The sequence below is a fragment of the Manis pentadactyla genome, chromosome 16 (genome assembly GCF_030020395.1).
Source record: "Manis pentadactyla isolate mManPen7 chromosome 16, mManPen7.hap1, whole genome shotgun sequence".
NCBI lineage: Eukaryota > Metazoa > Chordata > Mammalia > Pholidota > Manidae > Manis > Manis pentadactyla.
The window spans coordinates 31,182,014-31,198,129 of NC_080034.1; the positions used below are offsets into that span (position 1 = coordinate 31,182,014).

Genomic DNA, 16,116 nt, shown 5'->3' on the forward strand with positions numbered 1-16,116 from the left:
CAGGTGATTCTCCCTGTCTCTCTCCCCATTCTCCTTCCTATGGGCCTGGGAGAGCCCAGGAGACCAGGCAGGAGGGGAGCCCACTTACAGTCCTTTGAGTTCTGGGACATCAGGTTTGCAAAAGACCTTAAAGACCATTACACAACCTCTGCCACAAAAATACCAGAACCCACCGTTTATCCAGACCTTTTTGTGAATTGATATGTGTCGTGATTGAGGTCCAGTCTATTTACGTCAGGTTCCTTGTTTTGCTACTTCCAAGCCTTGTGCCCTTGAGGGCACATTTAGCTTGTCTGAGCCTTTATTTCATCACCTGTAAAATAGGAACAAAACTGTGTTCACCTTATAAAGTTCTTAGAAGATTCAAAGATTATGGTAGACATAAAGTGGTTGAACAGTGCCAGCCACAGGTCAAGCACTCTAAGCACTGGTTGCTATTCCTGGTGTCAGGAGCTGAGCCAAGGGCTCCGTGCACATTTGCTCCTCAAACCTGCGTGACAGTCCTGGGAGTAGGTATGGCCATACCTCCCACAGGTGGTCACTCAGCCCCTTTTTAAACCTGAAACTGGTACTTACTACCTGTGGGCTGTCCCCATTCCATTTACCCAAGGAGACGGGATGAAGCCAAAGCACAGTGTGTGGTGGTCAGGGAGTCCTCTATAGGTCATCCAAACCTCCAAACGTGGTGGGCCAGGCCACTTTCTCTGCCAGCCTTCACCCCTGCTCCGAGTTAATGAATATTGTTAAGTATACTCTGGGTCTCCACTGTGGGGGACACAGAGGAAGGGAAAGACACCACCCTGTTCTCCAAACACTTGGCGATTAATCACTTATTTGTGAAGTGTGCGAGACTGTGTGTGTGTGCTCACATATACATGTGCTCAGTGCCATATAGATTGGTGTTTTTCAAACTGTACCTCACAACCCATTAGCAATCAGCTTAGATGATTGGAACCAGCACTTGAGAAAAAATTTTTAAAAATTTAAAAATGAGGGTGCATTACATGTACTGTGGACTAGAATTTTTATGAGGAGAGGTGAGGCTTTTATTTTAATTATGTATTGTATGTATGTGTATATAAGGTTATGGTGTAAGATATATTTCTAACTGTGGGTTGTGGTCAAAAAAGCCTCAAGGCCTGAGCTCCAGTGGCTGGGCCTCTGCCTCCCTCAGCAGACCACTCTCTCTTCTGTATGCCAGCCTCACAGGCCCTATCATGTCATCTTTCCTACCTCAGGCCCTTTGCATGTGCTCTTTTGCCTACCAGAAATGTTCTTTTCTCACTGGCTTCACCTGCATAACTTGTGTTCACCATACAGAATGCAGCAATGGGTCACATTATCCCCCCTCTCAGCTGATGGGGAAACTGAAGCACAGAGAGGTTAAGTGACTTGCCCAATGTCACACAGCTAGCCAGAGGTGAACTGGGATTTGAATCCAGGTTTCTCTGGTTTCAGAGCTCAGGTTCTTTCCTTAATCCAGTGAGATATGCCTGTTAACAGCCTCAATCCTCATCTTCCAGGTCAGTGCAGTAGCTGCTTCATGGGGTTCCAGCCCACATACTTGCCCTCCGACAGTGGCCAGCACCTGTGGCTCCTTTCAGGATGGCATCCTCCTGAGGGTCTGCTGCCCCATCTGTGACAAAGGTGACAACAAAGTGGGCCTGGTCACTGCTGTGTGTACGGGCTCTGTGTATCTCCCTGCTCAGAGGCATGCCCTCTGGGTCTCTGGGTCTCACAGAAGCTGGGGAGCCCCCGTTTTACACTCACTCCAGCCAAAGTCTGCTTTTCAGGTTTGAGACCAGGGAGGCCTCAAATAAAGCAGCTTTGCAGGATCTGGCTTTGGGGAATAAGGCAGGTGGTTGGAGGACTGAACAGGCAGGCCAGGTCAGTTTGACTTTCATGCCCACTCAGTATAGGCCAGTGGGTCCCAAAGTTGTCATTCAAATACAATCCTCGCAGTCTTTACTCTGTCAGTGTGTGGCCACTAGTTGCAATCTACTGATGGAAGTGGGGGAGAAGCCATTCCAAATTTCACTCTCAGATCTCTGGCTTGTGCAAAATACCATTTCTGGAGATGTGGGACAGTAGTTTGGGAGGAAGTTGAGCTGGCAGTGTGGGCAGAGCCCACTTGGCATGACAACTGACCCAGTGCTCACAGTTGTCCTGCCTGTCAAGTGGAGTGGCTGCCCCTGAGCAGTGCTTTGGTGGAGGTGGGGACAGGCTGGCAGTTCCTGGCTAGATTTCACGTCTGGGAGATTGCTCTCCCCATGGGACCCAGGGCTAGGGAGGAGGTTGAGGAGCAATCTCACACCTAGAGACCCCAGAGCTGGGGGTCCCTGGTAACTGCAGGCTCTGCCCCTCCCTGTGGTGGCTAGCTGAGGAGACAAACTCCTAGGCAACAAGGGTTTCAGGCTGTGATTCTGCCACTTTCTGACACTCCTTGGTTAGGAGCCTGTTTTAGCCCGTGGTGTGCATGAAAGTATGGGTGTGCTGGGTCTGTTATACATCTGTGATGAAATATATGTTACTAAATGCATGGTTATTCAAAGATGTCACATTCATCCTACTTCAACTCAAGTCCTCTCTGCTTCTCTGCTATTGTGGACGATGTTCTCATGAATGAGCATGTCCCCACCACCCGGGAACTCCCCGAGATGGGACTGCCTCCTCCTTCCACCTTTGGGGGTCTCTGAGTGTTCTGTCTCCTTTCTTCTTTTCCTTCTCTTTTTCCCCTTCCTTCTGTTTAAACTGTGACTATGCAACTTTAATTGAAGTGTGATACACATATAGAAGGGTGCACATGCCCGACTATACAGCTCACTGACTTCTCCAGACCCACATGACTGGAGTTCAGGTCAAAAAACAGAATATTATCAGCAGCCCCCAAAGGTCCTTTTTCCCCTTCAGCCCCTGCCTTCAGCCCCCTGCCCCTTTAAAAGGAAAAAACTCTGACTCCACTGATAGTTACTGAGGGCTTGCTACCAGCTAGCAAGGAGGAGAAGTCAAGGGAAGGGGAAGAGAAATGCATGCCCTCAATGTCATCATGAGAAAACACTAGAATAACCTAAATAGAAGGATTTATGCTTTTTTTTTTCATTTGATGTAATTTTCCCCTTACAGAAAAGTTGCAAACATAGTACAGAGAATTCCCATATACCTTTCCTCCAGAAGCCCCTAATGTTAATTACATCATAACCATAGTACAATGATCAAACCAGGAAATTAACCCTGACCTAAATACCATCAACCGGTCTATAGGCTTCATCTGAATTTTACCAGTTTTCCCACACATGTCCATTTTCCAATTCAGGACCCAGTCCAGGAGCCCACGCTGCATTTCGTTTTCCTGTCTCCTTAGTCTCCTCCAATTTGGGACAGTTTCTTAGTTTTTCTTTGTCTTTCATGATCTTGCTACTTTTTAAAGAGTACTGATCCGTTATTTTGTAAAATACCCTTCTATTTAGGTTATTCTAGTGTTTTCTCATGATGACATTGAGGGCACGCATTTCTCTTCCCCTCCCCTTCGTCCTTCCCCTCCTTCCCTCTGTAGGCTGGCTGTCTCCACGGTAACTGACACTAGCAGCTGAATTTTACATTTCCAGAGAAAGAATGAAGCCCAAATTCCCGGGAAAGCTCTCTGATTGACCCATCCGGGGTCAGGTGCCCACACCTGGGCTGGTCAATGGGGGGCCAACAGGGAGGGCCGTGGGAGCACTTGGTGGCTCCCTCAGGAGGCATTCTGAAGACTGTAGACAGGAGATGTCCCCAGAAGAAGTAAGGGTTGTTTCTGGGCACATAATCTCAGAGATGTCTGTGCAAATTTACTTCTGATGACATATGGACTCTATCCACCCTTCTTTGCACATATTAAAGAAAGTGATGGTGATGGATGACATGCAGTGGACTTCAGACCAATCTCCACCACTTAGCAACCCTTGGACCCCAAAAATTCACTTATCCCCAAGATAATAGCTGAAGCTGTGACTAAAATTCATGTAGACAGTTGCCAAGGACTTAAGGTTTATAGAGCACCTGTGCCCACAGCTGAGCTGAGGTCTTTTGGCTCCGTGGGCTTATCTCAGGAGGTAGAATATACAGAGAAACTCAGATCCCTGGCCCAACTTACATCTGGTGCAAGAGACCCCTCTACCAGTACTCCTCAAAAGGTGCTCCTTCAGCCTCTGCTTGGACGACTCTGTTGTTAGTTTGTGAGCCCCAAGTGCTACTGATAATAACTAGAGATTAGAATTAACCCAAATGAATAGGGGTAAGTAATCCTAGCTACCAAGATAATAGAGAACCATACAGTCACTGAACATGGTAAGAATGTGGCTTATCTCTCTCAATGCTTGGAAATGTGTATTTAGTGATCTTTGGTGACAAGAACAGAACAGAAATGGCACTGACACACTGATTATGGCTATGTTAAAATCTAAGTGTGTACCTTAAGAACTAGAAAGTAGTTTAGAAATAGTGCAGATAGTTGGTAGTTTTAAGTTGCCTTGATATCTTTCAAGTGGTATACATACATACAGAATCCTAGATGAGATTTAGTATCCAGAATTTTAAAAAAACACCCTCCATTAAAGGACTTGGGGATTTCATTTCAAGATTAATTGAGAATGGTTGCGTGGAGCACTAGATTGAGAAGAATCCTAAGGCCCAGTGTCAGCACTAGGGGGAAGGGTGATATGTTTGATGAGTGATGTCTGCCATGGGTGGAGGACTAGGTGGCAGTATGCATGCCATGTAGTTACCATGTCATCTTGAGCCACTCCCAAGAACCAGTGTCACTTTTGTAGACACCCTGGAAGATGTATGAGCTGTTTACAGAGCCATGGGCAGGAAGAGACCTCCTCTTTGATTTACAAGTGGTAGGATTTGGTGCAAGTCACTGGGATATAGGATGATATGACATAACGGCCATAGGGGAGGAAATGCAAAGTCCTCCACAATAGGGGCTGGTTTGGTGGTAGGTGGACACAGGATGGAGGGCTTTGGGGCATTTGTGGAGGAGATTTTCAATGTGGAGATGCTCGGGAAGGGTATTGCAGATAAAGGGTACAGCATAGATAAAGGCATGGAGGCTGGCAAATTACAGGCCTCCTTGGGAAAAAGGAAGGAGGTCACTATGGCCAGAGGGTAGAGGATGTGTAGGTTAGTGGTACACAATGAGCATAGAAATGTGGAAAGGGGCCAGACTGAGTGTGTCCTGAAGGCTAGAGTGATGAGTTTGGGTTTTATTTAGTTAGCACTGGGGCCTTTGGAGAGCTGTGAGGCAGGCGGTGCTGGACGGAGATGGGACCAGAGGGTAACGAGACAATGCTTTTTCCCTGGGAGACCATCACTGTGGAAGGCCCCAGGCCCTGGATTTGGACAAGATCCCCTTGGAGTGTGGAGTGGACAATATCAGAGCACTGGGATAATAGGCTGGGGGAGATTTAACCAAGCCCCATCGAGAACAATCCCATGGGCTCCATCTACTACTGTTCAGGATCTCCTGAGCTCTGCTCCCGGCACAGGGAGGTGGAGGCCTCAGTCTCTGCCTTCTGGGAGCTTCTAGTCTATGGAGAGAGGAAATCTATCAGGAAGCAACTGGACGCCTATCCTAGACAGAGTGAGATCCAGCACCAAGGGAAGAGCACCAGCTGGGTGGGCAGCATTCAGGCGTAGATGAGCCCGGCCAGGAGCCAGTGGGTCAGGCTTGCTGGGATTTCTCTCCTTGGAAGGAGGTGGCCCTGGACAATATCTAAGGTGTCCCCAGACTCTCCACATCCCTGGCTCTAGGAAGAGGGGCCTTGAAGGTCAGGAGGAATTTGGATACATGGAAGGGAGAGAAGTGAGGTTTCCAAGTAGGGGAGGCTGGATTGGGGTGGGGGGCAAGCTGGAGCAGGTGAGGACTGGGGATGTCTGAGGAGGCTGACCGCTATCAGAAGGGCAGGTTGGGCCGGGGGGCTGCAGATGCCCAGGGCCCGGTAGCCAGGCAGGGATACCCTCGAGTGGAGCAGCAGGCCAGGGACACTCAGAAGGGATGGGCTGTGTCTGGGGCTTGGGGAAGGTTATCCAGGCAGCCATCAGACTTTAGGGTTCTACCTGATAAGGGGGGTCCCTGGATACCAATGCCGGGGAGTCTGGCAGGCCTCACAAGACTTAGGGGTCCCTCAGATTCTGCTCTATTCATAGGATTTGGCAAGATTTCAGGGATGCTATGAGTTTCTTTTGCCTGTTCTTCCAAATCTGTGGACCCCCCCACCCAGGGAAGGCACTCCCTTCCTCCCTTGCCATCCACTCCCAAGTCCTGCATCCCTGGGGACTACAGGGATCAATGGGAGCTGATTTGGCCTTGAGACACAAACAGGCAGGTACATCCCTCTCCGGGCTCAGCCTGGGAAGACCGCGGGTGCCCTCCTCTCCCTCCCCCATCACGGGGCCAGGGGTGGCTCCAGGGCTCCACCTGGGCGGTGCGTGGTGGTGGCCAGAGTGGAAAATCCCCCACAGGCTGGATTATATCAGTGTTTGTCAGGCCTGATCTTGGCCTTCCACCTGAGGCTTGACGTGTGACAAATCTGTTTGGAGCCCTAAGTGCAGGTCATGAGGTGGCAGAGAGGGGACTGGCATGGAGACTTTTTCCACTTGCCCTAAATGGAGAGCTCTCCTGTGCCAGGTTAACTGGTGCTGGGCCAGCTCCAGGTAACCTCAGGCAACAAGATGCCCATAGCTGGGAAGCAGGGAGACTGGGAGATGAGAGATAGAGGCACAGGATAGATGAGACTTGGGGGCAGGTAGAAGGGCAGACATAGGCTTGGTGGGACGGTGATGGGGGAGAACTAAAGACGGCAGGGTCACAGGAGCCAGGAAGGGTGAGACAGTAAGAACAGAAGCACAGGCAAGCATGTCCTCTGTTCCCATGCCCCGGCCGGAGCCTCCTGCTGTCTAGACTGCTGCAAGGGGCACAGCCAGGCTTATACTCTGGGTGTGTCCTGAGCACTTACTGCATTATGATGAGAATTTCTCCTGATCCCCCATTTAACTATGAAAGCCCACAAAGCTACCCCAAACAGCTCTGACCTCAGCCACAGGTTGCTGGGATGCAGCCTCACCACCGGCACAGGGCTAACGATTCTGTCTTCATTCCCACTGTCAGCGCCACCCCCACCCCCACCTCATCTCACTATCATCCCAACTACTGACCTCATCATCCTAACTGCATTACAGACACCCTCACTGCATTCTTTCAGGGCAGGGGTTGCTGGGAACCAGGACCTGGGTCAGACCTCCCAGTGCATCGCCTATAGACCAGCGATCCTCAGCAATTTTGCCCCCTCACAGGACATCTGGCAATGCCTGGAGACATTTTTGGTTGTCAGAACAAGGGGATGCTGCTGGCATCTAGTGCATGGAGGCCAAGGCTGAAGCTAAACACCCTGTAACACACAAGACGGCATCCATAGAAAGGATTATTTGTTCCAAAATGTGAGAAGTCCCGAGAATGAGAAACTTGCCCATTGATCCTATCGTCCTCACTGTACCATTCTGCGGCCCTGACCCCAAAATGCCCACATCATGCCTCTGGTTCCTGGAGGAGACGCAATCTTCACCAGCCCATCTTAGGGCCACTTTGTTCTTTCTTATCGTTCTCACCTCCTGGCCTCCCACAGCTTTAATTAAAAAGTCAATAATATGAGAAGTCCTTAGCAGCCACCCTCGAGAGGGAAAACACACAGGAACAACTGATACACAGAGCACAGGGTACATGCGAGACTGAGGTCATGCTTGTCCAGGGTAGGAGGGCAGGACTGGGAGAGATCCAGGGGGTATAAAGGGCGAGGAGGGCTCAGGCCTCCACTCCACTGTGCCCACACGACTGGCAGTGGCTTTTCCTCTTCGGCCCCATGGATATCGGCATCATGAAGTGGATGGCAGTGGCTTTGGTCTGCCTCCAGCTCTTGGAAGCAGCAGTGGTCAGGTGAGTTGGGGGCCTGGATGCTGGCGTAGAGCCTGGAGCCCTGGAAGGGCTAGGCTGGCTAGGGGATGCCCCACCTACCTCTACTCTGGAATTCCTGCCTGGGGCAGGGAAGGCTCCCTGGGCCAGTGTAGGACTGGACTCAGAGGTGGGAGAAGATACAGCCTCTTTCCTCAGGACACTTCCAGGTAAAGGGAGAAGGGAGAAGCACACTCCCTTCTCCCATCTGAAGAGAAAAGATGGACCTGAAGCAGACAGTAGAGGTGACTGCCGCTCAAGCAGACCCTGAATGGCGGGTGTGGTTTCCTCCTGCAGAAAGGAGCAATTATTTCCAGATCAGGAGACCTGCTAGATCTGCTAACCATTTCCATAAGGCCCTGTTTATTTGGCAGACGCCACAGTCATCTAGGCACAGTCCTGCCATCCAGTACCGTAATCTCTACATGCTGAGGAGTCAGGAGATAGGGAGCAAGGTGGCATATGGCTCACAGGACACTATGCGGCTTCCAGGCTGCCAGGCCGCCTGCCGCCCACCGTTAAGGAGCGAGGTCACAGGGGAAGAGGCAGCTTCTCTCAGGAGCCTCTTCTAAAATATGAATTCTGTAGAGGTGGCTAGCCTGAAGCAACTATAGGTCTTCATAGCTCAATGTGAATGGGTTTAGCAGAGAATTTCTGGAGAATGCAGGGTCCTGAGGGGAGAGGAATTAGGATGGCAGCAAGCAAGTCTGGGAGGAGGGCCAAGGGTGATATGGGCAGAAGCCCATATTTCCTAAGTTCCAGTTGCAGAGCTGATCTGAGCTCCAGACCACCCAGGCCTCTTCCCCACTGCCCTTGTGTCCCGAGAAGGGCAGTGATTGGCCCCAGGTCAGAAAATTAGCATCAGGGGCAGAACTTGGGCCCTGTCTGCTGAGTCCCAGTCTAGTGCTGTTCCCCTGTACCCATGCCAGGGGCCTGGAGCCACCCCACCAGAGGACTGGGGTGGGGGAACTTTGCCATCTCTGAAACCTTTTTAAAAACGCAGTTCTCCTGCAAAGGGTAATGTCTGAAGTGCCTCTTCCTTTCCTGCGAAGGGATTTATGGGGTATTTGAGAGCAGAGGGCTGGACAGGATGAAGAACCACTGAGATGGGGTGGAGGCATGCAGGAGTGAAGGCAAATGTTCCCTGGATCTTTGAGCAAGTCCTGAGAAGAGCTTTGAAAAAGAGGAGGGCAATAAAAAGAGGCAAAGGAGGAAAGAGAGAGACACAGGGAAAGAAACAGAGTGAAACAGACAGAGATGGAGACGAAGACAGAGACACACAGACACACAAGCGTTCGGCCTGGGGGCAGAGAGACAGCAGACTGAGGCACAGAGTTAGAGATGGAGAGATAGGGATTTCGGCTGGGCTGTTAGAGGTGCTGCAGGAAGGAGGGAGGGCCCTGCACTGACGCCCAGTCTTTCTAGAGTTCCCCTGAGGAAAATGAAGTCCATCCGTGACACCATGAAGGAGAAGGGCTTACTGAAGGACTTCCTAAGGAAGAACATGTACGACCCCGCCCTTAAGTACCAGTTTGGTGGCTTCGTTGAGGCCTACGAGCCCATGGCCTACCTGGATGTGAGTCTTGACCTTCCCTAGAGGTACCCCTTTCCCTGCTGCAAAGGTGGGCGGCCAAGCCAGGTGGGGAGCAGCAGCTGTCCCCTCTGCACCCTCCCGGGGGCCCCTGGGGCCTGCCCTCTTCTCCTGGACCTGCCAGTGCCGACCTCCTTGCCCAGGCCCGGCATGGGGGGGCGGGAGCCTGCTGACCCGGCCGCTAGGTCCGCAGAGACTTCTGCGGCTGCCCAAGGCAGACACAGACTGAGGTCTGAGGGGTCTGGGCAAGCGCGGAGGGGGGCTTAGATCCCTGCTCCTCATGCGGGCTGTGGGCCAGGGATCTGTTCACGGGGGAGGCTGGGCCCGCCCATCCCTGGGCCCCTCCGGAGCTAACAGCCTATCCCGTGACTCCCCAGGCTTCCTACTTTGGTGAGATCAGCATCGGAACCCCACCACAGAACTTCCTGGTCCTTTTTGATACTGGCTCCTCCAACCTGTGGGTGCCCTCTGTCTACTGCCAGAGCCAGGCCTGCAGTGAGTGCTGGGCTGGCAGGGGAGGGCAGTGGGTGGGGGAGGGCACTGACACCCTCTGGGGAAGGTTAGGTGTCGCAGGGATCACTGTGCGGACCTTCAGCCTGGAGAGGACTAGGGGCTTGTCCCGGATCGCACAGCCCACCCAGGCCAGAGAGAAGCTGCCCCTTTGCCTTCCCTGCTCACCAGCACGCATCCCTTCATCTGCTCCCGGCTACTGCCCAGTCTTGCCCCTCCCTGTCCATTTTACCCCACACTGTTCCATTCTGTTCCCTGCGGGCAATGCCACTCCTTCCCACTCAAGTCTACAGCGTTCCTGCTATTCCTCTCCACACCACTATTTACTCAGTTCTCCCAGAGTGTCTCTGAGGCGCCCGGAAGAACAATATAGGATGCGGTCTCTGACCCGTAGTCCTATTTGGAGACAGGCCATATTCCCCTCCTAAAAGCTGCCCTGCTCCCTGTCAAAGCCTTGGGGTGTGGGTCCTGATACTTCTGGTCTGAAGGGTCCTTGCTGGCCCCACCCTGCGCTGTCTCAGGAAAATGGGGCGGCTGGCTTCCTGACCAGGGAGGGTCTGACAATGCAGGGTGCCCTGGGGGCTCACACACTTCTTCAGCTGTTGAGTAATTTCTCAGCACTCACTGTGTGCCAAGTGATCTGCCCGGATGGGGAGGTCACAGTCCTAGGGCACCCCAAGAGTCTGTATGGCAGAGGGGGCTTTGGGACCAAGACTGGTCAGACCCCATGGGCCTTCCAATGCCAGGAACGTGACTCTGCAGCCAGGGTTGCTGAGGCCCTAGGATGTGAGCAGAGGCTGGGAGACACAGCCCTCCAGCGGCCAGCCTGACCCCCGCATCCTCTCTCTGCCTGCAGCCACTCACTCCCGCTTCAACCCCAGCCAGTCCTCCACTTTTTCCACCAACTCGCAGTCCTTCTCCCTGCAGTACGGCAGCGGCAGCCTCACGGGCTTCTTCGGCTATGACACTCTGACGGTTAGTAATGCGCCTGCCACTCCTGGTTCCCCATCCCAGGGTGCGGGGACCGCAGGCGGGGCTGTGAGCTGCATTCTAACCTCACACCCTCAGAGTCTGAAGGGGAGAAAGAGATGGAGACTGAAAAATGTAGAGGAACACCTTAGGGCTCTGCCGTATAGGACAGGAAATCAGAACAGAGGGCTCGTTGACTAGGTCTCCTAACCCGATGAAGGCCATCAGGGGACACAGGATGAATGGGACACCCTGGTCCTCTTCCTTGAGGAGCTAAAGCCTGGGGAAAAGAGATGGGGTGGGGGTGGGGGCCGCAGTTGGGGCAGGCTACTCAGGAGAGTCTGCGGCTCCCGCCAGCCCTGTTGGGAAGGGAAGCAGCAGAGGTGGGAGGGATGAAGGACAGAGCATTAAGGGGTCTGAGGGCTTCTGGGGGAGGTGGGTGGAGGTACTCTTGTCATCTCCTGTCCTCTGCGCTCTCATCAGGTCCAGAACATCCAGGTTCCGAACCAGGAGTTTGGCCTGAGTGAGAACGAACCGGGTACCAATTTCATCTACGCAAAGTTTGATGGTATCATGGGCATGGGCTACCCATCTCTGGCCGCAGGGAGGGCCACCACAGCCTTGCAGGGCATGCTGCAGGAGGGCGCCCTCAACAGCCCAGTCTTCAGCTTCTACCTCAGCAGGTGAGCAGCTGCTCGGCGGGCCCCAGCTCCCAGCCCACTACCCTGGAGGCCCAGACAGCAGAGGCCGGATGCTTCGGGGCTCCGTCTGAGGCCTCCCAGCAGGCACTGGGCTCCAGCCACTCCTGTGCAGGACCTTCTCTCCTGGGCTTCTGAGCCCTTCCTCAGCCCACCCTCTCTCCTAGGTCCCTGCATCTGTCCCCAGCCCGCTTGGACTTTGCTTTGCATTCTTGGCCAGGATGGAATGTCGCCGCTTTGAGTGTTGTTGCTGATTCTCAATACCTCTTAGATTTATCTCCTGCCCAGAGCTCCAGTTAGCTCATTTTCTTCTGACCCACAAATGTTTTCTACCTAGATACGTCTTCTGTATAGTAAGTAATCTGTTCCTTCATCACCTTTGATCTATTGTTCTCACCGGGTCCTGGAGTCTTCCAGTCTAGGCCCACCACTAACTCCTAATTGTACTCCTCCCTACAAGCACAGCTCTGTAGTGTGGAGAGCTGGGAGCTGGGCAGCAGGAGGGGTGTGTGCTTGCAATGGACTTTCCCTTCCTCTCCGGAATTAGCCAACCACCTTCTGGAGATAGTCGGCATCTATCTGGGGCTTAATCACTTGACTCTAACTCAACAATATTATCCTGTTTCTAATGTTGCTGATTTACTCGCTTCCTCAGTTTATAATTCCTGGGGAGTTTGGCCTTTAGGAGCTCCACCCAGTTAGTTCCACACTCAGATCGGCTACCGGGAGAGGTTGGAACGAATGCGGAATAGCCTTCCGTCCCCTCTACCAAGGGCCTCCCTCCCCGCCGAGCAGAAAAACAACTGGCTGGGCTCAGGGTCAGGCTCCCAGGCCCCACCAGCAGTGGCGAGTGGAAGGGAGAAGAGGAGAGTGTGGGGAGGGGCTGACAACCAGCAGCAGGACGCTGGGGGCACCTCATCTGGGAGACTGAGGCACTGGGAGTTCTGAGGTGGCTATCTTGGGAGCCCCAGTCACAGAGGGGACTACAACCCCTTCCCTCAGGCACCCCCAGTCTGAGTGGGGACAGAACCCTGCCCTTGGGAAGCCCCAGTCTGAGGTGGGACAGAGCTCTGCCCTTGGGGAGCCCCAGTCTGAGGGAGTGACATGGCCCTGCCTCAGGGAGCCCCAGTCTGAGGGGGACAGAACCCTGCCCTCGGGGAGCCCCAGTCTGAGGGGGGACACAGCCCTGCCCTCGGGGAGCCCCCGTCTGAGGGGAGACATGGCCCTGTCCTTGGGGAGCCCCTGTCTGAGGGGGTGACAGTTCTGCCTCAGGGAGCCCTAGTTTGGAGCTGCGGCAGGGCCTGTTTCCTTCTGAGGGTGACTGCTCAATAGGGAAGTCTTTTCCAGAGCTATTCCCTGATTCACCCTTCCCTTTGCCTCCTGCAGCCAGCAGAGCTCTCAGAATGGGGGAGAAGTCATCTTCGGGGGTGTGGACAGCAACCTGTACATGGGGCAAATCTACTGGGCCCCGGTCACCCAGGAGCTCTACTGGCAGATTGGCATTGAGGAGTGAGTCTGTATTGGGGCCATGGGGAGATGGGCAGTTCTTTGGAGCTTCTGAGGCACTTCATGTCACACACACACACGTAATGCTGAAGGGCAGGGGGCAGAGGGCCCCTGAGCCTGCCCCCACAAAGCCACAGCTGCCCCCTGCTGGAGTTTCAAGACCCAGCTCAACCTGAAGAAGAGGGGTTGTGTGGTGGACAACATAGGAAGGGGCAGGACAGAATCCCAAACTGTAGTCCAGCCCTATGGTTTAGAGATTAAAACAAGTGTGTGTTGGGGGGACTAATTTTGTCAAAGCACTTACAACAATCAGTGGCCCTGGCTTTCAGTGTTTCTAGAACTTTGCTTGGAACTTTTAGAAAGAGGTTCCATGGCCATTTAGGATAGGCTCTGATATGTTGCGAGGCTGGGGGAATGGCTAGATTGACCACTGCAGAGTCCTTACCTTTCTGAGATGTACTTTGACTCTGTGGCTGTAGCTGTTTGTCCCTCAGTGGTGGGGACAGCTGCCCTAACTGCCTCCAGCTGGGGGTGCTGAGGCCACTCATGTGCTCCCACTCAGGTTCCTCATTGGCGGCCAGGCCTCAGGCTGGTGCTCCCAGGGCTGCCAGGCCATCGTGGACACAGGCACATCTCTGCTCACTGTACCCCAGCAATACATGAGTGCCCTTCTGCAGGCCACGGGGGCCCAGGAGGACCAGTATGGACAGGTGGGTCTGGGGGAGGTGTCCCCCTTCCCTCGGTGAGGCCAGCCAGCAGGTGTTTATATCCCGAGAGCACAGGAGTAGCTTAATTCTTGGCCTCTGTGCTTCCTGATGCCCCTGAGCACTGGAGGTGGGGGGCCCTGGGATGACTAGGGTGGGAAGCCTTGAGGCTGATTCAGGGCCGCCAGATGCTTGTGCTGAGGGGCTGTGGGGAGGTTACTACTAGGCAGAATTTCCTCTGAGCTCCAGATTCCCAGAGAAAACAAGTTAAACACTTGCTGGGCTTTGGAGTAAGAGCAAAATAACTGGAATGTGGGGCCAAGCACGTGGGGTGAGCAGGAGCAGAGGCTGAGGTGATGGGGTTGGCAGGCACTCTCGGGTGGGAGATGAGGCAACCTAGGCTCTGTTCCACTCTGCAGTTTTACGTGGACTGTAGCTCCATCCAGAACCTGCCCACCCTCACCTTCATCATCAATGGTGTGCAGTTCCCTCTGCCACCCTCCTTCTACATCCTCAACGTAAGTCCTGGTGGCCGCTAGCCTGCAGGGATATGATGGGGGCGGGGCCGGGGAGGAGGGGGAGGAGCCAGAAACTCCGGGTCTCTTTCCCTTGTGCCACTTGCCAGCTCCTCTCAGCGCGGATTTGTTTTCACTGCTCATGGATCCTAAACATCCTAAACCCCTTCTCTGGAACGAGGCTGTGAGATAGAAGAGTGTCCCTATTATTATTTATTATTATTAAGTAACAGGGAGGCACTTTGTTGAGTATTTAACTGGATAGGCCAACATATGAAGTCCTTAGCCTATGTCATCCCACTTAATTGTCACAACATTCAATAAGGGAGACACTAAATTCTATGTCACAAGGGAAAACTTGGAGGTTCAGAGAGGTTAAGTGACTCAAGGCTACACAGCTAGTCAGGGTGAAGCTAAGGTAAGAATCCGAGTTGGGCTGGCCTCCAAAGGCTTTACTACCAGGCTGATCTGCTCCAAACTGGGAGCAAGAGGGAGGTGGGCAGGAACCCAGGGAGAGGAGGCCCTGCAGAGAGCCACTGCAGCCTGCATTCACCCATTCCAGAAATCCCTCTCCCCAGCCCCTGCTCTGGCAGCCTGGGGCCCTCAAGGGCAGAAGCTCGGGCTCACCCATTTCTGCATTTGTGCCCCTGGCCTGGGGCTCAGGGCTGAGCAGTCCTTGTCCAGCTGTGAGGAATGCCTGAGTGCTGCCCTTCTGTGTTACACAGAACAATGGTTACTGCATCGTGGGAGTCGAGCCCACCTACCTGCCCTCCCAGAATGGGCAGCCCCTGTGGATCCTTGGGGACGTCTTCCTCAGGGCTTATTACTCCATCTACGACATGGGCAACAACAGAGTGGGCTTCGCCACTGCCGCCTAGACTCAGTGCTTGGATGCCTGGGACCCCTTCTTCCTCTCGGCCCCCTACCCTGCAGAGGGTTCTCTCTGTGCTTTTCCTCTGGATTCAGCCTTTCTTTTCTGGACTCTGGACTTTCTCTAATAATAAATAGATCTTCTCCATGTTGGCCAGACTGTTGTTTTCAGAGGGGAGTTGTGGCCTGTAAGGCAGCTCCTGGTCTTGGAGAATGGGGAAAGTGAGTCGGGGGATAGAACTGCTGAGCCAAGTCCTCCTGGAGTTGCTAGAAAGTTTCCAGGTGGGTCACTGAGATTCTAAGAGAAATGGAACATAAGGTAGGGCCTAGGGATGGGCTCTGTACCTCTCTGAGCTTAAAGCCTGTCCCTAGCTTCTCTCAGCAAAGGGAAGACAGTGGTGGGGGCATCAAGGCAGGGCATTTCTTTGTGATGGGAAGAGGGGCCTTACTCCAACAAGCCAAACTGCTCTGATGACTTAGCTTACCAAGCTACCACCAGAATTATCCTGTGCATGTCCTACACATGTCCACCAGCAGTATGATTAGTGGTGCAGTGAATCCCAAACCTAGGCCTCCATCTCCTTATCTGTGATCAGATTTGCACTAGGAGTTTTCTGTGCACTTCTAACAGTCATGGGTCCTTGAGGGAGGATGGTAAGGCCACCAGCTCCTATTCCCAGGTCAGGGCTGAGTTAAATGATAGTTTCCCCCAGACTGCTCTGTCCCAGGGCCTACATTTGAAGAAGGGCTGGCCCTAACCACGGACAAG

At 53.3% G+C, this 16,116-nt stretch overlaps 1 protein-coding gene across 1 annotated transcript; it reads left to right on the plus strand.

The window, feature by feature from the left end:
* Nucleotides 1-7,828: 7,828 nt before the first annotated feature.
* Nucleotides 7,829-15,495, plus strand: PGC (progastricsin). The gene is made up of 9 exons (XM_036927602.2): nucleotides 7,829-7,969; nucleotides 9,410-9,560; nucleotides 9,953-10,070; nucleotides 10,942-11,060; nucleotides 11,538-11,737; nucleotides 13,139-13,261; nucleotides 13,821-13,968; nucleotides 14,382-14,480; nucleotides 15,203-15,495. Exons 1-9 carry the CDS (start codon nucleotides 7,896-7,898, stop codon nucleotides 15,353-15,355), a joined length of 1,185 nt encoding a protein of 394 aa, XP_036783497.1. The 5' UTR covers nucleotides 7,829-7,895; the 3' UTR covers nucleotides 15,356-15,495.
* Nucleotides 15,496-16,116: the final 621 nt, after the last annotated feature.